The following is a 27,610-nucleotide window of genomic DNA, read 5'->3' as shown; positions in this document are numbered from 1 at the left end:
CAAGGGGATTCACCTTACTTTTTATTACTTAGAACTGGGTTATAAACCATTTCCTAAAACAATCACTGGCAAAGAGATGAAATTACCATGCTTGGTTTACACTAGTCTAAGTTCATCCCCTTGGGATGACGCCAACCTAATATGAAACACATGGCATAGCAGCACATCAACATGTGGATACTTGAATGAAACTGTCATTCTGTTAGTAAGGAGGGAGGCAGGAGGAGAAGAAATGCATTCTGGGAGAAAACCAACAATGTCTCCCTAATAATTTTGTGACTTTCTAAAGTCTGAAAGCATATTCATATGAAGCAAAACATCTCCTTAGTCAATGCTAAGAGTCAATTTCCCCAAGGATAAAGGATATCATGATGTTCTTCACACTATACAATGAAGACTTTCCAACTATTTTTAAAAGGGAGAAGTGGGACGAGAATACAAAAAAATAAGGCATTTTCTTGATTCATAGTAGTAGTTTAGCATATTGTTCACGCGATCAACAATATCATTAATTTTATACAGTTTTTCTTAGACTTTTATGGTATATGTGCACTTCATAGGTTCATATACAGTATCACTCCACAGTAGTTAATTGGACATAAAGAAAATGGCTTTAAATTTAACACATCAAAGTAATTCAAAATATTATATTCTCCATTTCATAACAAGATCTCTTAGGACTCATGCTAACTAAACTTAGGTTTTCTTGACCTCTTTAATTTAAAACAATACTTGTACATGTATTTTAGCTAAATACTTATAAATTAGGCATCATGTAACTTATTTTTAAATGAGCCCTTCTTTAGAATTGTAATATACCTTATATCCATATCATGTTGGATCCAGTCCTCTCACCTTACTCTGAGACATTTGAATCAATGAAAATTAAAACCACCCTGTAAATATGTTATCATGATGATGAATAAGCATGCCCATTGTCCCTGCCCCATCTTTTGTTACCTTAACATTAGAGCATTATCCTAGGCATTATGTAGTCCATCAGCCATTTGGCCATGCAAATAAAAACAATCAAATTCCATGGGGTGCCTGGGTGGCTCAGTCGGTTAAGCACCTGCCTACAGCTCAGGTCATGTCAGGCTCTCTGCTCAGCTGGGAATCTGCTTCTCCCTCTCACTCTCCCTCTGTGCTTTCTCTCTCTCTCTCTCTCTCTCTCTCTCAAATAAATAAATAAAACCTTTTTTTTAATTTAAAAAATAGAATAAATTAAAAATAATAAAATTTCAAACTATTTTTTTCAAGATTGTATTTATTTATTTGACAGAGAGAGAGACAGCCAGCGAGAGAGGGAACACAAGCAGGGGGAGTGAGAGAGGAAGAAGCAGGGTCCCAGCAGAGGAGCCCGATGGAGGAGCCCCATGTGGGGCTCACCCCAGAATGCCAGGATCACGCCCTGAGCTGAAGGCAGACACTCAACGACTGAGACACCCAGGTGTCCCCAAATTCCAAACTATTAAAATCTGACTTCTCATTATCATTTCTTAAGGTCTAACATATACGAAATTAAGAAATCATCTGGGTACTTGATTTCATTATGTCTTTATGGTCTCCCACTGTCAGAGCGAATAAGGGTTAAACATACCTGTCACAGCTGAAAATTAATAGGTGGCTACGCAAGCTTTTCAGCTAGATTTATCACACATGGAATAATTTTATGTAACTCTTTCCCTAAAATAAGACTATATCCTCATATGCAAAAATATCTTACTGGGACTATTGATTTTAAAACTGGCATTAAACCTTAGTGTTTGAAAAATGTGTGTGTGCACCCACATGCATGTGTGTATGTGTGTAATTCCCATGTACACAAAGAAGCAAAATAAATCTGCTGTTCACTAGAGTGATCTCCCACACTGAACTAAAGAAAAGCAGAGGCACTTTCAACTGGAGATTCAACCACAGATGTTTCAGAAGAAAGACTAAGCAAGAAAGTTTTAGTACTTTGACTGCAGATAGGTAAGAGCATCTTGATAACATCCTTGCTCTTCCAGAGGGGGATCAACTCCTTTCCATCTAGGCTCCAATCCTAACACCAACAAAATGACCACCCCCTAAGTACCTGACTTGTTAGAAAGGCAAGATTACAGTTATTCCTGTTCAAGGTGCTTTTGGAAATAAGCCAAGACTTTGGGGAGGTTTAAGTGACCTTTAAAAAGCCTAAATGCTGGTTACTTTTTAAAGAAATTTCGTGTAGTAAGGAGTTGCTTTAACAAACTTACAGCACAGGCTGCAAAGAAAGGCAAACTGGGGTCAACTATGGACTGATCAGAAGGCTTCACAGATGTAACACTGGACATTTCATATACCTGTAACTTGCTCATGCTTGCAAATGCAGCTAATCAGATTTTTTAAAGTTTAGGTTATATTACTAGATAATCTGTGGGTTTCTACAGCACCTGTTATCCTTGTATTCATGTATATTCTAGCTAAGTATAAACCTTCCTAGGCACAGCAATACAAAATACTGGGATAAGCAACTCTGCTCACCTATAAAATGACAAATAAATATTAAAAAATATATTTTTTTACACTTAACATTTTTATTCAGACAATCTCTATGATCTATTAAGTGACAATGTAAAGTGCAAACTACTTTTATGCTACTCATAATCCATGGCAACATAAATAATTCAACATTACATTTGGGAAACTCATGCTTTAAGAAATTTCTTCAAACACAATGTAATGTGAAAAATAAATAAAATATACTTTTTTAAATTAAATAAGTTTGCTTCTTCCTGCTCACTCCACAGAGTCACTTAATAAAGTCCATGGTTATTTAAGGAAAAATCTGATTTCGTATGCACAATTTCAGTACAGGCAGTTAGGAGGTTTGAAAAAAATTCTTCCACAAATTTGTCATTTAAAAATCAATATCTATAGACTCTCTTTCATTTGAAACTATAAAAGTTTTTGGTTTTTTTTTCTGTCACCTATTTGTTTTTGGCTATTATTGGATACATAATGACTGCCATGGTTTTGACACTGATTTTTTTAAATTGGCCAAAATAATAAAATGACATAAAACCTCACATGGATTCATATTAACAATTACAAGAAATAATGTATTCCAAGACAGAGCAACCATATAATGATAAATTTTGAAATAAATCCAATCATTTATTTAAAATATCTATTCATTAGCCTACTGAATCTTTGAAAATCAAGACATTGGATGCATTTGAGTGAATATTCAGTTCACTGTCAAAGAAGAAACTTTTTCTGTTCCTTTAGACTATCCAAAACATACCATATACTGCACTTACTACAACTTTCAATGTTTTTAAAAAATGTATACCCAAATGGAATTTTTAAAAAAGAGTTGATAATGTGTCAATGAAATGCAATAATGGAATACTGGAATAATGGAATTATTAATTCTCTATGATGATATGAGTATTTTGCAACACTTTTTAGCAGATGCATGTCTTTTACTAATTGAGTTCAGTAATTACGAACCTATTATTAAATAACCTATATAATAGTAATTAAAATTTACTTTTATTAAAGAAAATATCACATTGGTCCTTACTGGAGACAAAAGAGAGAGAGTTGGGAATGAAATGAAATAAATCATTTTTAAAAGGTCACAATACTAAAAAAACTGTAAGACCCTGTTCCATGTTTTTATCATGTAAATAGCCAGACTGTAGCTAAGAAATATTTTTTTAATTTATTATTAGACACTGGAGCTTCAAGTTAGAGGTTTCTATTGAATTCAAAGATAGGATTAATTCAACTAAAATTCTAAAATCAGTGGGGGGCTGATGGTAGATACATTGTTGGTTGCTTCATCTTGAAAGTGTTAATATAGAGAATTATTGATATTAAACTACTGACATTCTCACATGTGCAAAGTAAGCTCTTTGCTGAATTTTTATGCATTTTTATGATATATGGTAGACTGTGAACACTTACGAATTAAACCGAATTAAATCTGTTTTTGTTTTATGAGGTACTTGATTCCTAGCTGAGAAGTAAAAGTTCATCCTTAAAACATGGTACTTGTGTCTAAAACAGTCACATGTAAAAAGTATAAATAAATTCCTAAACTTAAATTAGTGAATTCTAATAGTATCAATGTTTGTCAAGCCTAGGGTAAATGATTCAATATATTCACCCACTGCTTAAAAGAAAAGATATGGGTACAAAGGAAATAAACTACTGAGTGAAAACAAACTATGGCTAAAATATGAAAATAAATATAAAACAGTGATCTTTCAACATAAAGGCAGCATCAGTTGGAGTTATTTTTAAATGGTAAAAATATGTTCTTTTCCACTTAATGGCATTACTCTTCACATTAATGCTTTACACACAAAAAAAGAGTTTATTTTACTCTACAGAAAAACCTCAAGAATACTACTTGAAAATTACTTATACTATTAATTAGTCAATCATTTCATAGATTTCAGTTAGTCTTCAATAAAGAGTAAAATATCTTGAAACATTAAAAACATTTCAGATGTCACTAGCTGAAATGACCAATATGTCCGAAACAACATTTATTTGGAAAAATCCATAATGCTTATTATCTACCAGATGCTGTCTTATTTAAATACATAGCTTATTTAATATTCTCAAGTTACTCTTACTATGCCAGGCTAGATAACTTGCATATATAGCCCATACCAAGTGGCATACTTGGCAAACCCAAGTAGTGGTTAAATAACCACTATTCTATCCTACCTCTTGAGGGAAATGATTCAACTGGGGTCTGGTATGCATTTGAAAGCCACTGTTTAAAATATAAGCAGTCGGGGCTGTCAAATGTGAAAACTTTTTGCTAATTATGAGAGTGAATGTGTGAGTTTCAAGAAACTAAAAAGGAAAGTGAGCATAATAAAGATGCCAAAAGATCACACAGTATAAATGTTAAGAGCTGAGATGGTGGCACTTAAATACTTCAGCTGTGATTTCATCCTGAGATTACTCTCATTCAAAACACACACATAAAAAAGCAAACAGTCATATTTAACATTCAAGGTCACACCATTTAAATTATGTACATACACAAAAAACTATAGTAGCATCATCCATAAATTGTGCCCAAAGATAACTGTCTCCTTAACCTGGTTCCAAAACATTAAAGATACATTATTCTAAAATAATTAACTGGTCAAATTGTTTTAACAATTTGATTGTTTATTGGTCAATAAAATTCACATACCTTAAATTTTTATGGAGTAAAGTCAACCTTTATTGGAGAAAATTTGCCATAATTTGCTTTTACCTTTCCAAATGAAAAGCAGCATAGAGGTTTAACTGTATGATACTAGCCTGAAGTCAGTCAAGAAGAAAGCATGACTCTTAATAAATGTGGATCTACTTTCCTTTGAAAGCAGCTTTGAAAGGAGCAATAGGAGGGAGAGCAATGTACATCTCTAGAACTGAATTTCAAAGGCCTTATTTGGCCCTTTTTCCACATGGGAAGAATTAGAAAACTTTTTGCCTTTTATTTCCCATTGTAAGATCCTAAATGGGAAAATAAGTCCAGGCTATATAGGTCTCCATGTGGGATTAGATGCAGTAGCAGCCACAGTGCAAGGAATGTAGGACACAATGGTCTATGTAACTGGCTGCTGTGAACTTTAGTGGCAAACTTTAAAAAAAGAAAAAGAAAGAAAGAAAGAAAAACCTTTACCACTTCAGCACAGATCTCAAAATCACTCGAAGACAGTTTCTTCAACTGGGTCTGCTGCATTAATGAGATCATGGAACAGAACTGCTAATTTAGATTTAAATGCTTTAGTGAGGAAAGCATTATAAACTAAAAAGCCAGAGTTTATAAAAAATAATTGGATGTGACAATAAGTGGTATTTTTCATATATGACTCATCATTGTGTGGATTAAAAGCAGCTTAAATTAAAAACGGAATCTCCTGAATTTAATTAAATGGCTTTTAAAAATGGTTTTAAGGACATTTAAATACTGTAGGAAAATTATGATACATCAACTTTGTCTGGTACGTCTTTAAATCCTACTAGTTCACTTCTTTTAAAATTATGACAACTAATAGAATTGTTAAATCACTGTATTGTATACCTGAAACTAATATAACACTGTATGTTAACTCTACTGAAATTAAAATACAAAACAATAAAATTTTTAAAAATTAAAAAAAATCAAGACAGCGTTGAAAGAAAAAAATAAAGGTAAAAATAAAATAAAATTATTACAACTGTAATGTCAAATTAGCCAAACAAGCAAATAAAAATTGAGTAAACAGTGCAATTTTATCTGATGCACTTTTTATCAATCTTCTTACTTAAATGTCTCCTTTTCTTTTGAAAATCTGCCTTAGTTTACCTGATTATGTATGTAGCTTCTGTGTAATTCCCAATGCTTAAATGAATATCAGAAATCAATTATCTCATTCATATTTTATTTTATTTTTTTTTTTTAAAGATTTTTTATTTTTTATTTATTTATTCGACAGAGACAGAGACAGCCAGCGAGAGAGGGAACACAAGCAGGGGGAGTGGGAGAGGAAGAAGCAGGCTCATAGTGGAGGAGCCTGATGTGGGGCTCGAACCTAGAACGCTGGGATCACGCCCTGAGCCGAAGGCAGACGCTTAACCGCTGCGCTATCCAGGCGCCCCTCATTCATATTTTAAAAATACAACTTCTGAACAAACCATGTTAAAGTTTTTCAGCTATGCTAGTTTATTGACTCACTACAAATAAAAATACTGAGCCAAGAGCTTCTAAATATTTTTCCAGCAAGTGAAATCTGTAGTAAAACCCAAAACACACAGGCACCATTATCTAACATTCTGAAAATTTCACTTTGCTTACAATGATAAATAAAATAAATATCTGTTGTTTGACAAGGGAAAGAATTATTTCAACAAGGGAATAGTATATATGAATCACCATATTTAGAAGAATATACAGGAAGAATACATTTTCCATGAAAGTTAAGGGAGCACTTTTTTTTCTTTTCTGATCAATAAGGACTCAGGATGTGAATCAGGTTCCTGTGGGGGCTCTGCGAACATCATTACAAGCATCAATCATCAATGACCAAGCGAAGCCCAGAACTGAGAAAGAAAAGAGATTTTTCCCTAAATATATTACTTTACATTTGTATCTTCCATGAGTTCTAAAACCAGTAATCTTTCAGATAAAATATTATGTAGAATTTGGGTGATCAGAGACTACCTTGGACCAGATCACTGCAAGATTTAAATGACATCTAGTCCAGGCCCCATCTTACATAGGAATCATGACATCTGGTCATGTTTGCCTCTTCATAAAGACCCCAAATGATGGGGAGTTCATGAATTCACAATATAGCCCACAGATTTTTGGAAAGTTATGTTAGAAAGCTCATCTTCTTAACGTAGACAAAGATGCTTCATCCTTTAAAAATTTCTATAAATTTACCTTAGTTTTGCCCTATGGAAGTTATCACAGGATAGTCAAAATTCCTTTTCTTACTTGATAGCTTTTTTGTATTCCTACTTGATAGCTTTCATGCCCTCACTTTCCAAGTTAAGTGTTACTACTGGATTTTATGGAATATAATACCAAATAATCTTCCTTTCTTTTCTCTTTTGGACACATTCTTGCTGCTAGTTACAGTTTGCCGAGGTCCATCTCAAAATGCAGTACTCAGAAAGAATACAACATTAAATTGTGGTCATCACTGCAAATTATACTAACACAATCATCTCCTTCATTAGGATAGTATCATTAGTCCAATTTAACAACACATTAACTCTTGCTGCCACTTACCACTACAAATACCTAGCTTCTGCCAATAAAAGCATGGTCATTAATTGTGTGGTAGATTTCCTGGACTTAAAACCAGAACTTTACATTTTTAACTACTGCTACAAGATAGTATCATGGCATTAATTAAGTTAACATGAACCCCTGAATTTGAGCCTCAGGTATGGTATCTTGAAAAGTACCAAGATACTCTATTTGAACTTCCTACCTAACTTATAAATCTTCAGTTCCATACAGTATTGAACTATGTTGACCTACAAATCAATGTTTACCTTAGCCTATCGCAAGTCATGAACTATTACTGATCAAGAATCCCCAATGAAATGGGGATTTACATTTAAGAAATTTTGCCCGAGACTTCTCTTTCACTTGTTTACTTTTTAAACTGGTTTCATAAAGAAGAACATCTCCCTAGGAGTGTTTCTTGATAGTTGGTCATACAGTAAGGTTAAGAGGTGGTTCAAAATTCAGACAATGGCAAGCTCAATTTTATCTTTGAGGCAGGACAAATACGTAAAATCATCAGCAAGAAGCCTTTAGTCTGATAGGAATTTGCACATATACATACACACCGCAAATGAAATGTGCGTTTGAGCTACAGAACATATACAAATCATATGAGGAAAACAAAGATACGCTACTTTATTCTAGTTAAAGCTGTCCTCTTTCCAAGAAACTTTTATCTCACTCTTCCCTCCTTCAGGACCTATTTTCCCTTCAGCAAAAACAGAGTTAATTAGAATTCTGCAAGATTCCGGTTTCCCTGAGTCCCCATCACAGCTTTCAAGGGAGACTCATCTAAGCCAGGTTGGAGCCGAGGGAGCCTGAGCTGAACCTACTGGCTTTTCCATCCAACTCCTCAGAAACACACCCCTCAAAGCGGAAGCCAAAAGAGAGTCCAACCACAGAGAACTTCCACTCAACAAGGGCAACCCCTGAGGACAGAACGTTCGGGTAACCATTTGTCTCCTCCCGACCCCCAACACCAGAACCCGCTCCTAAGCGCCGCGCCTTCTTCTGGAGCCTTCTCCCGCCGGCCAGCTCAGGGTGAGCGCCCGGGTTAGTCAGTGCGCACGTGACGCGCGGTGCCCACATGACACGACCGAGGGCGGGGGAGGGGGACAGAGGAGCGAAGCAGGGAAAAAGTTAAGGAAGACCCGTCAAAGCGCCCAAAGCAATCTATCCCTTTCCTTCTTCGTCAACTAATGGCTCAGGGAGGGATCCTTAGGGGATGGCTGCGGACCGAGACCGAGGCTTCTCCGGTCCAGCTCCCAAAAAGGGGGGCGTAGTTCTCCGCTCGCCCCGCCACCCTATGTTCCTCCCCGCCCTGCTGGTGATGCCGCTGCACCCTCAAGTTGTTCCTTCCTCCCCTTTTCTCCTTCCTTCTTTCCTTTCTTCCTCCCTGCCTTCCTTCCTTCATTCCCTAAAAGCTCCTCATCACTGCGGGCTAAGCCACTGACGCACATTCAATTTGCCCCGGGAGCTCGCCCGCACCTCCGAGGTCACACAAGGCCAAACACCTTCCAAACTGGAGGGTATAACTACGCAGACAAAGTTGCACGCCACACCGCAACCTGCCCCTCCCTTCCATTTAGCACACCCCCCCCCCCCCCGTTCGGATCCTCTGCAAAGCTCACTTGCTCCGCCGGTACTCTCTCAACCTCACCCACCGTCGCGCCACACACCCCCTTCCACACGCGAGCCCACCCTTCCATTGCTCTGCGCTTCGAGCGGTCCAGCCGCCTGGCAAAGGACCCAGCAAGCCGCTGCGCTCACCTTGTTTGACACACTTGAGTCGGAGGGGGTCCTTGCAGTGTTTGATCACGGCCAGCACGTCCCTGATGGTGAGCCCCGCCACGGGGGTCTCGTTCACTTCCAGCAGCAGCTCCTCCGACACCAACTTGCTGCCGCTCTCATAGGCCACCTTGCCGGGCTTCACCTCCCCCAGGTAGGGGAACTGTCCGTTCTCGGCGCCCCCCTTCAGTTCAAAGCCCAGCTGGCCCTCCGGGTTCCTGCCAATGACACTCTCATGGACTTTGCTAGTCCAGTGGCTTTTCTTTTTCAAGCTTTTGGACATGGCAGTGGGGTGAGTCGCCTCAGCTCCTGAGGGGTTCCTTTGGGGTAGGGGAGTTGGTGGTGAGAGAATGAGGATGGAGGAGCAAGGGGGCCAAGAGGTGAGAAGAGCAGACTTTGCCTTCCTCCCCCTTCTGTTCGGTGCTTTCCCTCTTCTTTGGATGGAGTGTGGATGATGAAGGGGGAGGATGAGAGGGACGGCTGGGCAGGTAGGAGAGCTTGGGTGAGGTTGTGCTGTCCCTTGAATGACACTCAAGGCTGTGGCCCCGCAGCAGAGGAGAGCTGTGGTGGCGGCGGCGGCGGCAGCCTGAGCGAGCAGTAGCCGAGCTGGTGAGCGAGTGGGGTGGGGGTGGGGAAGGAGGGTAGGGATGCCGGGGGCCACTCCTGCGTGGTGCGAGTGGGAGCGCGCGCGCGCCTGGGTGTGTGTTGTTAGCTGATATCCATGGTAGCTGCAGTGGCAGCGGCAAGGTCCGTGTGTGTGTGTGTGAGTGTGTGTACTAGTTGTACTGTACTGGCAGGAGGGGAGGAGGCAGAGGAGGAGGGAGCAAGCTGGAGGGGGGAGCAAGCTGGAGGGGGAGGAGGGCCGCGCGCGCGCGCCCGGTGGGGAGCCGCTTCGCCACTGTCTCCGCTCCCTCCCTCCGCGGCTTGACCCGGTAGTGAAGGCAGAGAGAGAGGCAGGCTGGGTCCGCCTGGCAGCCTACGAGAAGAGGCGGGAGTGGGAAAGGAGGGGAGCCGAGGCCCGGCGTGGGGAGGCCGGCAGGAAGGGCTTCGAGCCCTGTGCGGACCTTTTTTCAGCCTCAAACCGGCCGCGCGGCGCGCTAGGCTGCTGCGCTGTGAGGACGCCCGGACTTCCTCAAGACTAGGGCACGGCGGGAGCAGAAATAGCGAGCCCTGGACTTGCAGCGCGTCCCCGCGCCCGGGTCTTTGGCGGGAGCGCCGCGAGCCCCCAGGCGCGAGACCCTGCCGTGGGAAAGCCGAGCTGGTGGGACCCGGCGTGGACCTGCGGGGTGGCCTGGGCGCCGGGTGGAGGCGGAGGAGTTTTCTGTTGAGAGAGGCTTTGTCTCCTCACGTTTTCAGTCAAACTCTTCGCAGAGTTCTCAGAATTCCCCCTCAGAGGAGCGGAAAGTTAGGGAAGTGCAGGCTGGTTACTCAGACAGCAGGGAGGCAGAGCATCACTTTGCGGAGTGCAGGCCCAGCCCGCGCGTCGGGCGGGACGGGAACTTAGCTGAGGGGCGGAGTTGTCTGGTGAAAGGCGATTCCAGGGATACAGGGGAAGGGGCTTCACTTTTCCCCGTTAGGAGGCGCGGAGCGAAAGGGGCTGTAGGGTGGGGCGGAAGAGCGGTTGCCTTGAGTATCCTCCTAGGAGAAATGGGCTGTTTACCCCGGGAACTGCGGCGGAGACGGCTGGGGCACGTCCTCCCCCAGGAAAGCCTCAGACTCGGGCTTCGGGCTTGTACCTTAGGAAGAAACCTTAAGATGTCCTGGCCCGACCACTTCGTGCTCCAGAGAAGGAAAAGAAGGTTCGGAGCTTGAACACCGCGGCAGAACCCGGGCTGGAACTCAGCTCGCAGGCCCACCACCAGGCTCCTTTCCCTTCACCAAGTTTGCAGCCAGGAGGAGAGGTGAGGACAGGGGCGCCAAGATGCAGGAGGGCTGCTGATTTTCACTCAAACGCTAATTTTGTGTAAGATGTTAGGAGTGATTTTTTAAATTCCTGTAACTGGTAAATGAATTTCATTTGCTTTATTTCAAAATGATACGTTTGAGAAAGAAAAAAAAAAGTCGCACACCCACACTTCTCTTTAAAGCAAAGCTTGAAAAGCACTGAGCAGTTAAGATTTTCAATGTCTGAGATGAAGAGAGTGTGGGAGGCAAGTACAGTTAAAAACGTATAGCCCACCCAAACAGAAAGACCAGATTTGAATTCTGGCTCTGCTACTTACCAAGAATGTGATCTTGAGTTAATTGCTTGACCTTTTTGAGCCTCAGTTTCCTTATTTGTTAAACAGTGTTACTAATTTGATAGGATTGTGATGAGGATGAATCAGGTAATGCACACAAAGTGCTTGCCTGGCACAGGTGGGTAGACGCTCAAAATAGTAATTTCCTTCCTCTTTTCCTCTCAAGTATAACTCACTATTTGGGGAAGAGGGGGATCAAATTTAGTCAGAACTGGAAGAGATCTTAAACATGAATTATTTAAACATGTGTGCTTTTTTTTTTCCCCTTGAGAAGATGAATCCCCAATGAGTTGGCTCCTGATGAGGATTATTCAGTGAGCCTGGGCAGTGTCAGGATCTGAAACCAGAGCTGAAGGCAATGCCCAGGAAGGGGCAAGACTTTTTGGAACATAGCCCAGTCTCACCCCAACAAGTTGGGTTTTAGCATTATGAGATACAGACCTACATGGAAATTAAAAATGAGAACTGAATAATATGTATTTTCAAACACCAATTATAAATACAATTTATCAAGTTCTAACCACGTGCCAAATGTTGTAGTATAGGCTTTACATTTGTTTCTCCCAACATCTTAATAAAGCAGGTATTATTATCATCCCCTTTTCCAGATAAGGAGACTGAGGCATACAGAGATTAACTTTTGCAAGGCTGCAGATTTAGTCAGTGCTGAAGCTAAAATTCAGTCCCAAGAGTTTTGGCTTCAGATCTGGTCTCATTCACTGCATTGTACCCTCTTCATGCACTTAACCATGTGCCATACCTGTGATCAGTACATAGTGTCCCCAGAGGTTTGGTTTGCATTTTATTGTAGGGATAATTAGGAAAAAAAAAAAATAGAGTAGGAGTTTGGCATAAAAGCATTCCCCCTCAAGAACTCAGAAGAGTCATTGAGGTATCTGTCAACAATTTAGTGCTTCTCAGCTCCTTATTCATCTTCTTTGCCCTGAATTGTGATATTTAGAGCTGGAACCTGTAAACATTGCTTTGTTCTCAGTTGGCCCAATGTTAGGACTTGTCAGTAGAAGGGACACTGCATAAAAAGAGAGGCCTCTTCTTGGTACCAGTGCTTTTCTTCTTGCTCTTATGGTGTGATCAGTGAGTGGCTTTTTGGCCAGTGATGTGCAAGAGACCAGTGTTTGACTATCCTTCAGTAACTTTGGCTGGTTCCCCACTGTGTGGCTTTCCAGTAAGCCTTACTGGCATCCCAGTGGATAGATTCCTACCAAGTTTCACTGGCACCCCAGCTGGTGGTTTCCTCACCAGCCTAATCTGTGACACTTCAGCGGATTTCATTTGCCATCATTTGGGCCACAGCCACAGTATCTCCAATAAGGTCTGTCTCCCTGGCTTAATAGCATAGAGGACAGGGATGGGGAGAATGGTTCTTTCCTAATTTATTGCCTAAGTTATTGGGTACTTTCCCACAGCCTCGGAGGTACTGACTGCTCCCTAAACCACTACTCCTGTATTTGTTAGTGATCTCCTCTCTTAGTAGTCACTCTCCTTTTACTAGTTAATAATTCCTTATATTAGTTTTTCCCTGTTTCAGTTTTTGTGTTATTTCTGGCTCCTTCCTGGATCTTGACTGCTGTAGGTGTAAAGGGATCATGTGGAACCATCTGGGGACTTAGAAATTGGGATCCTTGCCTCTAGCTATACAACTTGGACTAAATCACTTAACCTCTCAGACCTTATTCCCTCATTTGTAAAAAGAAGGGAATAATATATGTGACAAGGTTGTGTTAGCATCATGTAGAATTTGAGTGCATTTTAAATGCATGAAAAAAATTTACATGTATTCTGAGGACTTGTTAGGTTGTTTCCTGGCAGTAAAAAAACAGCATTTTCTGTCGGATATATTGTCATCAAATAAATATATTATTGGTTGGTTAGATGACTTTGCTAACTTTTCAGAGATGAAAGCACATAATTATGAGTCCCAAGTTGCTCAAGTTTCCAGCACTATGAAAAACATGACTGAAATTACAATCATTTTAAAATGCTAGATTCAGACTAATTTGATTACTTTCTATTCTGGTATCCTTCACATTTGCTTCATTTCTTCTTGTCTCCTTTACCCTTTCTGGGTTTGATGCCTGTGTCAAGAAAGAATTATTTCATTGATGAGCACTCTGTGCAGAATATGGCACTGGATTTTGCATGCTATTAAAAAATAGTTTAGGAATCTTAAAAACCGAAGAAAGAAAATCTTATCACTTTGCATTCTCTGGCCCAGTGTAAATGCTCAGCAGAATTCTACCTAATGACAGATATGTCCAAAGTGATAGTGTATAAAATTTCATTGTATGACTACCACCTTAATATGAATTTTTATCTTTAGTATTAAATGATTATCTCTCTACACTCATACTTATGTCTTAAGGAAATGGAATGCAGAAGAGCACATACTGATGAAGAAAAGATAAAATATGCTTAGCGATGAGACTGAGGTTAAGAAAAGAAGTCAGATTCTTCAAGAACTTGGGACAGGGTCTGAGAGGTGATGTTGGTGATGATAGTGGCAATGGAGGATAAACTTGACCTACTCCATAGTTTGTCTGTAGCCATTCCTATTATTAAACCTCCTTTCACTTCTGCTTCATTATTCACACACAAAAATGCTAATCCATATTTATAAGGTAGATTTATTTAGCGTAATACTGAGCTTCTCAGACTTTTGTATCAAAATATCTCTGACAATGATATACTCACCCACCCCCAGCCAAAAATAATCTTATTTTTTTAAGAGTAATCTTATTTGAAGTCTTCAGTTTTTATCTAAAAATTCATATGAATCTTCTACTCTGTAGTCAGTTCATATTTATATGGATATAAAATATGATTCCCCCCCCCCCAAACTTTGCCTAAAAGATGTTCCAGGAGGATTTTCTATGTTTATCTGCTGGTTTCTTGGCCCAGCCTGGTGACTCCATGGGTATCTAGAGCTTAAGTACAATGACTGGATATACAAGCCGAAGTCCTGGGGAGAGAACTTGGGTTACAAAGATAGATGTGGGGACACTTTGAAACCTTGACTCTTCACCCTCACCCAGCACTGTGCTAAATGTGAGAAGAGAAAAACACTGAACTCCATTTTACAAAATCTCTCAGTAGAAGAGAGGAAAGATCAGTGAAAAAGATTGCATTGCAAGGAGAGGATTTAATGTTGAGAAATCAAGCTTCTTGAAGTTACTGAGGGGAATACTTAGGGGCTGAGATGCCTCCAAACACTTGCACAGAATTGCATACTTCATTGGTATCTTATCAAATTACATTATGGTGCTAATTCTCTTTACCTGAAAACCTTAAATATTTTTATGACTGTAACTTTTAGATTGATATCAATTAAATTTATGTGGGAGGGCCAGAACTGTTTCATTTTAGTCTAGAATTGTTCATGATTGTGCTTCTGCATTCTGTAGAACCATCTTATGTTTTAGTATTGGTTGTAATATTGGGATGGAATATATGGTCCAAAGTCTCCACAACTCAGGAAATTTTCTGAAACAGCACTGTCAGTTAGTCACCTAGCCCTGTGTAAAAGATCTGGGGACAGGCAAAATGTGACTACGAGGGTATCAGAGCATTTTAGTTGGCAGAAAGTTCTGAATGATATTACTTTGGTCCTTTTGCACCTTATTGTGTGAAGTTCCTGGACCATACAGGATATACAAAGGCAGGGAAGAGAACTACAAAAACATTTAAATAATTGCTTCACCTTAACTACAGAGTTCACAATGTGTGAAACAATTTGACCAGCTCAATAAAAGAAAGCATGATAATATTTTTTGCTGTTGTTCTGTGACTTTAAAGTCATTGCAATGTTTTTTGTAAAGGATAATGGGTACTTCAGTAAGAACTCTTGATACTTTTGCGACCTATTCAGCATATGCACAAAACACAACAGGCTAATATATTTGGATCTGGAAATGTATACTTTTTAATGCAGTGCTGTGCAGGTATACATTAATGTCAATATCTGAATTTATCTCTCTTTTTTATTGTTTTGCTTTTTACTTATTCTGTGCCTGTCAGTCTTTTATCATCAGTTCACATTCTACTAAACTCAAAAAGTTATTTTCATAGCTTTTATACTTTGAGGCCCTTCTTACCAGATTTTTTTAAAACACTTCAGAAATCCAGGTACTTCAATTTTATGCCATCAAGTAGCTGTGTGTGCCCCCCCCCCCTTTTTCTTATTTGAGTGAGTAATTCAATTGCTGTCACTTTCTACTTTGTGATTCTGAATCTTTTAAAACCATCTTGCCATTTTTTTTCATGGATTCATCCTTACAGAAAACTCTATATATAAAACACTCTCTTACTTTTCTAACTGCTTCTTTTTTTTTTTTTTCATATTATTATACCTTCTCTTTTCCAAATGGACATCTCAATTTATTCTTTTTTTTCTCTATGGATCTCTTCAGTTCCCATCAATTCCCATCATAAATTTTAAAATAAACTTAGAATATCTGACGTGTATTTTTAATACAATGTCTACTGCCCATATTCTAATCTTGCCTATTTTTTTGATCATTTTTGTTGTTAATTTAAAATAACAGTAGTTTCCATTGCAAGGACTAAGCACAAAGGGATAGTATTATCATGGACTCAATTTTGTCAGTAGTGAACAATCTTTAGCTATAAAGAAAGTTATGGAAAGAAAGTCAACAAATTCTATTTTGAAATAGTAAGGAACAGTCAGATGTGTTTTCTAGTCTTTGGAAAAGCATATTTCAAAAAATTCAAAGAAAATTTCATCATGTTTCCTCAGCCAGATTGCTGAGAAGCAAAAATCCTGATGAACAATTGGAGGCAATGAGAATGTAATTCTAATCATACTAATTTTAATAATTTTGAAGTCTCTCCAAATACTGCTCTGTGTGGTGTAGTTTGCTTTTAACCATTTTGAGTGTCATGCATGTTTTTTAGAATATGATGAATACTAGTGATCTTATCCTGTCCTTCTGCCCTACCACTGATGCATATATACATATATCTTCCAAATATTACATATCATTTCATATAATTTATAGATTCACTGAAGCCCAATCATTTGCTTGGATATGGAATTCTTTGAAAGTCCATCCTAAATAAATCTCTTCTGTGTTTTTTTTATTTATATATAATCAGCTGAAAGTAATCTTATTTACTGAATTCCAATGAAATGCTACCTGATCCTTTTCATGACATTTCTTTCTGCCTTTTATTACAACATTAGATTTATCTCAGCCTCACTTTTAAGCTATAACTTCTTTGAGAGCATGGCTTATTTTTGTATTCCTGACAGAGATTCAATGAACAAAGGAGAATACAGTACTAAGAGAAAAAAGAAATACATAACTACAATGAATATATATTATTTACTATGAAAATGTATCTATTGTATTAAGCAAAGAATCAACTGATGCTAGGAAAGTAAACCCAAAATTTAAAAGTGTATTTCAAAGGATCAAAAACAGCAAGAAGTTTAGGAAGCTGTTATTGTTTTGAGACAGTTGTTTCCCATTTTGGTTGTTGAGATAATTTTTTAAAGTAAAAGAGGGAGTTTAAATTTCTTTAAGAGAAAATTGTAGTTTAAGATAGGTCGTAGGATAACTAGAAATCATTTAATTCTCTTAGACCATCTTAATCTTCCAACTTGTCTCAATTAAATTGTAGGGCAAGAAAATAATTTGGAAGTATGGGAAGCCATTGTCTGTAATCTCCAAAAAACAGTGGACATTAGGGGAGTTAGTAGAAGATAGGTAAAAAGCAAGGCTATCATGTGCTTCCCAAGAGAAGGATGTACACAAACTACGGACCACAAAAATTAGGACATCAAGAGAAAGAAATGAAAACATGAAGGGAGCATAGCTTCATAAAGAAGCCAAATGCACATTTTTGTTTATAAAGAGTGACTTCTTTGCTGTGGATCCATGTTAGCTAAATCATTAAGCATTAATGCCATCACCTCTTTTCTAATATCGGCAATGAGTACTCAAAGCTCGGGTCACCATCATAGGGGAAATATCTTCAAGTGATTTCAGTTTGCAAATGCTCTGTTAGCACATTCTCCACATCTAACTTTACCAGGACTGCACATAGTAGGCCTATTACTTACCTCCATAAGCACTCTCGCTATCTCATATGCTCATTTGATCAACTCCCATTGTTGCCTCATGTTAATTTCATGAGATCTCTCCTGATCCTTTCAAAACATCTAAGCCTTTTCTTGAGTAATTCACTGACCCTAAAGCTGTCAGGTATTTTAATACCACTGTCACAATTTTAATATTGTAAATGTATAATGCAAACTTAATCAATAGCTGTTTAAAGTAGCATATACTTCGTGTAAGTAAAATTATACTATGAAAAGTAAATATAAAAAAGTATACATTTAAAAATTTTTCACAAATGTTTAATGAATTTCAGACTGTGTTGTTTAAAGGCAATTATGAATATTTTACCTACAGTTAGTATCTTGATGTTGGTCAATTAGTAGTTACATATGGTCTGGATTTAAATGAATTCCATCTAGTTTTGAATCTGAATGAAAGAATTTGCATATACTAAAGTCTTTTAGAGTATAATGACTGCCATTTTAATAAAATTTCAAAATTTTGAGAACATCTTTTTATTACAATATAATTATGCTTCCTACTTTAGGCCATTTTTAAATGTTTATTTCTTTTGTCAAAAGTATCTTGATAGGAGAAGTAGAAATAAAGAAGTAATTCTTTCATTTAGTAGCAATAGTTTTGGGGTTTTTTTTTCTAAATCTGAATTGAAGATGTAAAGGGTCCTAGGCACTCGGTAATTTGACTGGGTAACTGAAGAGTTCAGAGACTCATTCAGATGTCTTACAGAAAACAAGAAGAATAAGCATTGCATTTTCCTCTTAAAGGCCCCAAAATATTTTAAAGCATGTTGGTTTATATATAAACATTCCCTGAAGCTCCCACTTTAGCAAGAAGCTAAATAAAAGAATTTTAAGTTTTCCCAATACTAATGGAGATTTACTTCATAGCCCTTTCCTCTGGAGACAAATGTAAGTCTCTTCTCAAGGGTAGGAAGATTTGATATGATTCTAAGGGCTAGAAACACCTTTTCCGCTCTCTTCAAAATGCTTCAGTATGTTTTGTCATATTACTTGATGATTTTGCGTTAGAGATTCATCCTTTTGAGATAATAAAATGCAAATACCTGTGAAAGGGTTTCTTCTACTTTAGTCACTCATATGGCTACTAGTGAACAAAATGTGTTTATACTTTACAAGATAAAAGGAAGATTGCCAGCCAGCAAATCCCTAGGGTCGGTACTACATTATATGTTGCTTAGCAATTTCCATGATTTTCTCAGTCTGGTTTACAAATAAGGACGTTAGAAATCAAGGGCAGGTGGGTATGTTATATGAGGTTGCGAAATTGGTATTTATTCTGTATTTCTAATCTCTCTCTATTGACTTAAAAACAAAGCAAATGACAAGTTAATAGGTGGTGTGATAGTGTGGCAATAATTTAATTGGATGGCATAGAAAAGTGTTTCCTAGGAGATAATATATTTTTTATTTTTTTAAAGATTTATATATTTAATTTGAGAGAGAGAGCGCACACTTGAGTGCAGGGAGGGACAGAGGGAGAGAATCTCAAGCAGATTTCTCATTGAGGCAGAGTGTTCTCATGACCCTGAGATCTTGATCTGAGCTGAAATCAACAATCAGACGCTTAACCACTTAACCGACTGAGCCACACAGGCGTCCCTCCTAGGAGGTACTTTTAGGCCAGCACTTGAATGAAGTTGAACATCCAGTTGTGAAAAAAATCTGTAGGAAGGAATTTTCAGACAGAGAAAAAAGAAGTATCTAGGACCTGAAGTAGTAAGGAACATGACATGTCAGAGACTAGGTAATTTTCATTTATATTATTTTATGCATTTGATTTTACTACTCCTTCAATTAGTCTGTGTAAGGCCTTCCACAAATTGGACCTGCTTGAAATTTAATTCTCCCCTGATCCTTTCTCACCATGCTCCATGCTAGTCAGTGCCTCTGTGACCTTATAAAAGCTGTTTCTTCTGTTTAATAGTCTCTCATTCATTTGTTCTTGGCTGATAAACTGACTCATCTCCTAAACTGCCCCTCAAGCATTCCCTCTTTTAGGAAGCTTTCTCTCATTCTCTCCTGCCTACCGTTCATAGAGTTAATCAAGTAACTTGACTTGTGCACTTGAGACATGGCTTTGCGTTTATTGATTTACAGGTCTGCTTTTATCACTAGTGAGTTTTTTTTTTTTTTAAGATTTTATTTATTTATTTGACAGAGATAGAGACAGCCAGTGAGAGAGGGAACACAAGCAGGGGGAGTGAGAGAGGAAGAAGCAGGCTCATAGCGGAGGAGCCTGATGTGGGGCTCGATCCCGTAACGCCGGGATCACGCCCTAAGCCGAAGGCAGACGCTTAACTGTTGTGCCACCCAGGCGCCCCATTAGTGAGTTTCTTTAAGACAGAGACATTGTTATAATTCATTGCCTAGTACATATGGTCCACCATAGTAGTGCTGCTATATAGTACATAATCCTAGTAGTATATAGTAGATGCTCAATAAATCATTGTTAAATAAATCAATGGGATATCTTTTTGTTGTTACAGCTAAACTAATGTGACATTTGTATTCAGAACAGTTTCCATGACATATTTATTCTAGTTAACAGCCATAAGCTAACTCTTCACTGTAGCTATATTCTGTAGCCACTAAGATGTTTATCATTATTTCATTTCAAAACAAAAAATGTTAAATATAATCATTTATATTTAATGCAACTGCACTCATGGAAATAGTCTGAAAAGATTAATTTCTGACACACAGTTTTCAATTCAATTTTTTGTTTAGCATATTTATAATAGATTTTCAGCCTACTTTTAAATATGTTGGCATTGAGAACTAGGTAATATTTAATGAAAATCATGATTTAATAGCATGTTTTATGTGGCTTGTTTGTTTCTTTTTAATTTAGAGTAGTAGAGTTATATTGGAGATCTTCATTACATTTTATTCACCAGAACTCAATGTTCTTTCTTAACTTGGAACCTAAGGGCTTTTCCAATTCCTAAGTGCCTGGCAGAAGTAGAATAGCTGGATGAGAACCTTGGAGGAGAAATTATGGGAGATGTGGCAAGAGAGGTGGGAGGAGGATATGGACATTTTGGCAGTACCAAACTTTAGGAGATGACAGAGATATGGCTTTAAAATAACCATGCAGAATTGGAAATACATATTTGGAGCTTCCCCTGCCCCAGGAAGTTTCCAGTATACTAACACTTGCTCAGTGTCTAAAGAGGTGTCTGAGTGATTGGCATATATTCTAGGCTTTATCCTAGTCAGGAAGAGGCTTCCACCCTGTAGGTTCTCCTTGAAATCATTGGGGGTACAAATGTATGATACAAATTTACTGAATAAACTAAGCTAATGAATAAATGTATAAGCCTTTAATGTCAGTCCCTTTATTTATTTGTCTTTAAAGTTTATATCAATATGTACTCCTAGGTTCTTATTTCATCTAATGGGATAGAATCTACTAATATTCTTTGTTTTGATGCTCAAATTATTTGCTTTGCCCTGTAGGAGCTCCTTCAAGATGGTTTGCTTATCCTTTTGACATGTGCTTTTGATTATTTGAATATTTTTTTGCTTCTTTATATAGCAAAATATTCCAATTTCATCTTGCTCTTTCTCTTCCTCAGCTCTGGAATTTGCCTTCCTCCCCCAAGGAACCCTGTTCCTTTTAGTGGAGACTCATATTTAGAAACCAAGATATGATATTTTGACTTATTTATTGCTATTGGTGGGCCATTATTTCTAAGCCCTTTCAGTGGACAGAGCTAGGAAATGTATATAGAGATATTTCAAGTGTATTTATATGTAATATATTATTAACTACACTTACGTATATTAAAAATGATTCCATACTGATACTTCCAGTTAACATCACATGTCCCTTTACTCTTCATAAGAAGAGACAACTCAGATCACTGGCTTATTATGAACAAAGCACTAGCATTTTGGGTTTTCGTTTTTTGGGTTTTTTTTTTTTTTTAAGATTTTATTTCAGAGTGAGAAAGCATGAATGAGGGGAAGAGCAGAGGGAGAGGGAGAAGCAGGCTCCCTGCTGAGCAAGGAGCCCTATGTGAGGCTCAATCCCAGGACCCTGGGATCATGACCTGAGCTGAAGGCAGTCGCTCAACCCACTGAGCCACCCAGGTGCCCAAAACACTAGTAGTTTTGAAGGGACAGTATTTGTTACCTATATAAAGTGGGCCTGGAAAGTAATAATATTGATCTCCTACAAAGCCCACTGAAGTAGGTTTCGTTAATATTTAAACATAATGTATATTAGAATCTTAGATACCGCAGGGAGACATTATCTAAAATTGTGATCTATGTGTTATACAGTCGACTCTTGCAGTGTTGTTCTGGATCTGTGTTGGAATAGAAAAATAAGATCAGGGGTCAAAAGCCTATGCTAATCCTTCACAACATTGTTAACCACATGGAGAAATCATATTAAGCATACATTACACCCAGAACCTTGAAATGAATGCATATTTATGAGAGGAGTATAAACAAACAAGGAAGTATTACAGTGACACACTGGCACAGTGACACTACCTACATGGGGAAAATACTAGTGTTTTCTCTTTGGATAAATATGGTGGCTACAGATATGAGCCATTCCACTTAGCAGTAGCTTGACTATTATTTGACTACCAACATGAATAACTTATTCAGAGGTGAAAAGGAGGAGTTGTAAACATCTAAACACTGAGGATTCACCTCCTAAAAGCCCTAGGACTAGTACTCTAGTTCTAAGAGAGTTCTCTTCCCAACATGTCTTGGAGAACTTTTATCCAGTGGTCTCTGTCTCCCCTACTATGTTGAAAACCAGAGCTTCTCTACTTGTTTTACTAATCCCAAAGATTAATTCAGTAGAAGTCCATGCTTATTTTTGCTGGTTCCTTTGCTTTATCTAGAAAAATAAAGTATAAAAAATAGTTGACAGGTTAAAATTTGTTTTATGTTGTATAGTAAAACAAATATTTACATTTTAATACCGCATCATATAAGCACTTGCTAAATATTGCATTGTAATAATTTAATGACCTGAAAATAATATAAATATATATGTATATATTCATGTAATATGTGCTCTTTTTAACTTCAGAAATAATTTTTTAAAAGGGAATATACCTGAGGGGCACCTAGGTGGCTCAGTTGGTTAAGTGTCTGACTCTTAATCTCAGCTCAGGTCTTGATCTCAGGGTCATTGCGTTCAAGCCCCACATTGGGCTCCACATGCAGCAGGGAGCCTACTTAAAAAAAAATTGAAGACCTAAAGAAGCCACCACTGTAATTTAAAAAAAAATTTTTTTGACCAGTGTTAGAAGGCAAAATTAATTAACAATGAATAAGGAGTTATTATGTGATATATATCATATGTTTTGCATTTTATTTAATTATCAAAACAATATATTGGCTAGACTGTTATCCCCATTTTATGGAAGAAGAAACAGATTACATACTTTATTGATCTTGGTCAATTTCTTATAACTAATACATTATGGATCTAGTACTTAAAGCCACTCAAGAGAGCCCTGTACTAAAAAAAAAAGAGAGAGAGAGCACAAGCACACCCCATACTCTCTTGAGTGCATCATATAAAGCTTTGCACTGTCCCTGGCCAAAAACAACTTTGTTAAATTGATTCTTTACTTCTTGATCTGTAAAGGAAGTATGTTGGCCTATCTAGTGATCTCCATGTTTTTAATAAGCAATAAATAATGTTCACTACACATAATAGTTTTTTTTTTTCCTGGTCTATATTCATCATTGCAAAACAACCATGACTCAGTGATGCTTCGAACTTAATTTCAATTTTATTAATTAAAACACATCTGTATACACATAAAAAGTATCAGCTGTGACAACAGAATAGAGAGCTTTGTTTTGAAAAGTAATTTGTAACCGAAAATTGACCATGGATATATTGTGGGGGGGGGGGGCACACATATGGGAGTAAAAATTGGCCTGGAGTCATTTCTTTTTCTTTCTTTTTTAAAACAGTTGTAGCCATTAAACTTTTTTGTTGAAGTATAATTAACATACAGTGTTTTATTTGTTTCAGGTGTACTATATAATGACTCAGCAATTCTGTACATTACTCAGTGCTTTAATAATAAGTGTACTCTTAAGCCTCCTTATCTATTTCACCCATCCCCCCATCCACTTCGCCTCTAGCAACCACCAGTTTGTTCTTGTATTTAAGAGTTTGTTTTTTTTGTTTGTCTCTTTTTGTTTGTGATTCAACAATTCTATACATTACTTAGTGCTCATCACAGTAAATGTACTCAGTCCCCTTTATCTATTTCACCCATTCCCCAACCCACCTCTGGTAACCACCACTTTTTCCCTGTATTTAAGAGTCTGGCTTATTTTGTGGGGGAGGGGGGTATCCTTTTTTTCCTTGTTCATTTGTTTTGTTTCTTAAATTCCCCATATAAGTGAAATCATATGGTATTTTTCTTCCTCTCTCCAATATATTTCACTTAGCGTTATATCCTCTAGGTCCATCCACATTGTTGCACATGGCAAGATCTCACTTATTTGTATAGCTGAGTGATATTTCATTGTATATTTACCACATCTTCTTTAACCATTCATGTATGAATGGACACTTGGGTTGTTTCCATATCTTGGCTATTGTAAATAATGCTGTAATAAACATAAAGGTACCTGGAGTCATCTTAAATGAGCTTTATCCAAAAGGACTGCCTAATAAGCAAAAGAGAGTCTATGAAGAGATGGATTTGCTGAGAACCAAATCACAGTGAATTGTAGGTGAGACATGCCTACCAATGAATGGAGAGAGAAGTAAGTGGTCTGAGGAATCCTGCAAGGAACTGAAACACCCTGCAAGGGAAAAAACCAAGAGTTAGCTTTGACACCTGTCAAACCAGACAGCAATGATGGCAGCTAACAAAAGTACCAGCAGACAGGAGCTTTCCTGTGCCCTCATCTCTCTGTCCACCATCTTGAACCCCTGGTGTGACCAGAAACAGTGCAAGTTAGCAACTGAGGAGAGAAAGAAAGACAAGTTGGAAAAATAGAGGAATATCTATCCAAGACGTACTGTATACTGCAGGCCTGCCTTCTGTTGCATGGCTGATTAGGTGAGTGCAAAGCTTTAATTTTAAATGAAGCTTGTAGTTTTTATTATACTCTGGCTACATGTACCTATCACTTTCAGAATTGAAATAGTTTAAGTAACTAAAGTACCAGGGGGATTTTTATTATTTAAGATAGCTATGGGACACCAACCAAGACTTTATCCTGGGGAAGAAGAATTACCCTATGGAGCACACTTTAATGGACATTATGAGAGAAAAAGTTACTTAATGATTTCATTTGGCTATTCTGTTCCTTCAGGATATCATCATAGATTTATATATCCATGTATCATATATCAAAGAATACACATTTATCTTTATATGTGCATGTATCAGATGGAGCACATTGCCTTTTGCAGATTTTCTTGTTTTTTTGAAAATTCTTACTCGATTATTCTCTTAATTGCATTTCTGTATATTCTTTCTATCTAAATTTTTTAGCTATAACCAAAGAAGGATCAAGTTTTTATATGCAAGATTCTATGTTTTTCTTTATAATTGGAGAAAATCATATTATATCTAACCACCATGTACACATGATATGTGACACCCCATCATATTTGCATGTGAATGTTTATAAAGTACAAGTCATCTCAAATCACAGGATCAGAATTAGATTTGAAAAAAATATATTCAATAAGATGTGTAAGATGAGATAGAATTAATTCTAATTGAATTCACAGAGGATTTGAAATTAGATGTAAATCTGTAATATCGTATTACATTAAGTATAAATTAGTATTTGATTTGCATTCAGAAAATTGTACTATGTTCACTTCTGAGAACCATTTAGACAGAACATTAGAACAGATATTCTATCTTTATTTCCTCTTCTCCCCTTGCCACTTAAATGTTATTGAAAAATCTGTCCAACCTGATTACCAATATTAAAGAATGGTTTTGAGAAATCCAGAGAAACTAAGATTCACATTTCAGTCAGAGATAGAATATAGTAAGAAGTATTTTTATAAGTGTCAAAAAATACTTCTTAAGAGGTAACAATTTTAATACCTTAAAAACTAATCTAACAAATACTAAATTTTAGGTATTAAGGCTGGAAAAAATACACAAAACACAAGAATTTCTTCAATTAATGTTCCACATTTAGCTTAAAGAATTCATTTAGGACTTCGTGCTCCACTGTCAGTATGTGGGCATTAAAGAAATGTTATTTGAAACTGATATTAGTAATTAACTTAGAAAATCTTTTGAATTTGGATTTAGGTCCTATGATTCAGAATTTAGGTATTGTCCAAAGGAGATTCATATTGGACCCTAAAACTGCCATTAAATGAGGTGTATTAAAAAAAAGAAAATTCTAGTATAAAAAGCTATTAATGTCCTATATGACTTCATTCTTACTACTGTGATTTGGTTAATAAAGTTTATAAAACATATTTATAGTATTTCATTATCGACCATGGCATTCATAAAAAATAAAACCCCAAAATATAGCAAAAATGAATAGTTATTAATATTTAGTATTACTCTGAAAATTGAGACTGCTTAACAGTACTGGTTGTGATTATATAGCATTCTGAATTCAGTGAATCCTTTGACAGTCCTAATTTCCTACCTAAGAGCTATTCTCTACTTCTCCCGTACTGACAGGACCCCTTTTTGTTCAGGTTGGCAGTGTTCCCAGATAAAATACTCACCTTCTCAGACTCTATTGCAGCCAAGGGTAGCAGTGTAATAAAAGTGTAGGCAATGACATACAAGTATATTTCTGCTAAGAGACTTCTGGCATTATTTTTGTTTTTCTAATACAAATACTCTTTTTGTCCCGTTCTCTTTCTCCAGCCTACAGCACAACTGAAGAGGCAGAAGCCATCTTGCCTCTGTGATTAGACAAGCATGAAGATAAAAGCTTCCCTGTGAGGATAATGGAACAAAGTGATAGAAGGGGCCTAGACTCCCTTCCTTTAGACTTCTTGTTATGTGAGGAAAATAAAATACTATTACAAGTTTAAGCTGTAGAGATGGGCTTCTATTTTGTTCATATCAATACATCACAATTCATACAATGTCCATTAATTGGCAAAAGTATCCATTTTAAAGGATTAATCCGAGGGACTAACAGATACCTAACTACAATTAAATCTCAGAAAAATTACAGTTTTTTAATCCATCGTGTTTTTGAAATTGATCTCTCACAGTCAGTTATCAAACTATTAAATACATTTGAACATTTTTATTCATTGTTATAGTGAATCCTATTACTTTCTAAGTGTGTTATTGTGTGCGTGTGTGTGTGTGTGTGTGTGTACATACACTCAAGGAGCCTGAAGGATCCATGATTTTATGGGGCACTCAGTGCCCTAACTCTTATCTCTAACTCATTTTTTTTTTTTAAAGATTTTACATATTTTTTGAGTGGGGTAAGGGACAGACGCAGAGGAGAGAGAATCTCAAACAGACTCCACACTGAGCACTGAGCCTGATTTGGGGCTCAGTCTCATGACCCTGAGAACATGACCTGAACCAAAAACAAGAGTCAGACATTTAACTGACTGAGCCACCCAGATGCCCCTCTCTAACTCATTCTTTAAACCTCTCCATTCAATATCCACTTCCTTAGGGAATAAATCCTAATGTAACCCATTAAAAATTATTTAAT

At 37.4% G+C, this 27,610-nt stretch overlaps 1 protein-coding gene and 1 long non-coding RNA gene across 11 annotated transcripts in view; one reads left to right on the top strand and one right to left on the bottom strand.

Annotated features, from left to right (window-relative positions):
* The window catches only part of MAGI2 (membrane associated guanylate kinase, WW and PDZ domain containing 2), a 1,265,804-nt gene extending 1,255,971 nt beyond the window's left edge, over positions 1-9,833 (bottom strand). For all 7 annotated transcript variants that reach the window (XM_087861146.1, XM_087861140.1, XM_087861142.1 and 4 more), the window contains exon 1: positions 9,533-9,833. In XM_087861146.1, coding sequence (XP_087717272.1) covers positions 9,533-9,833 — 301 coding nt within the window. The remainder of the gene's footprint in view (positions 1-9,532) is intronic.
* On the top strand, positions 8,592-26,963 carry LOC123788714 (uncharacterized). Of its 4 annotated transcripts, none has more exons than XR_015724038.1 (3): positions 8,592-8,803; positions 11,292-11,451; positions 26,794-26,963. It is a non-coding gene; the product is annotated as an uncharacterized LOC123788714 (long non-coding RNA). The 4 variants fall into 4 exon arrangements; XR_015724035.1 differs by lacking the exon at positions 8,592-8,803 and adding an exon at positions 9,769-9,842; XR_015724037.1 differs by lacking the exon at positions 8,592-8,803 and adding an exon at positions 10,415-10,811 and having other exon boundaries at positions 11,292-24,993.
* The last annotated feature ends 647 nt before the right edge of the window (positions 26,964-27,610 follow it).

The sequence above is a fragment of the Ursus americanus genome, chromosome 3 (genome assembly GCF_024610735.1).
Source record: "Ursus americanus isolate L20-20 chromosome 3, mUrsAme1.1.p, whole genome shotgun sequence".
Lineage (NCBI taxonomy): Eukaryota > Metazoa > Chordata > Mammalia > Carnivora > Ursidae > Ursus > Ursus americanus.
Note: the sequence above shows the minus strand (reverse complement) of the source record. Positions and strands in the feature narration are given on the sequence as shown.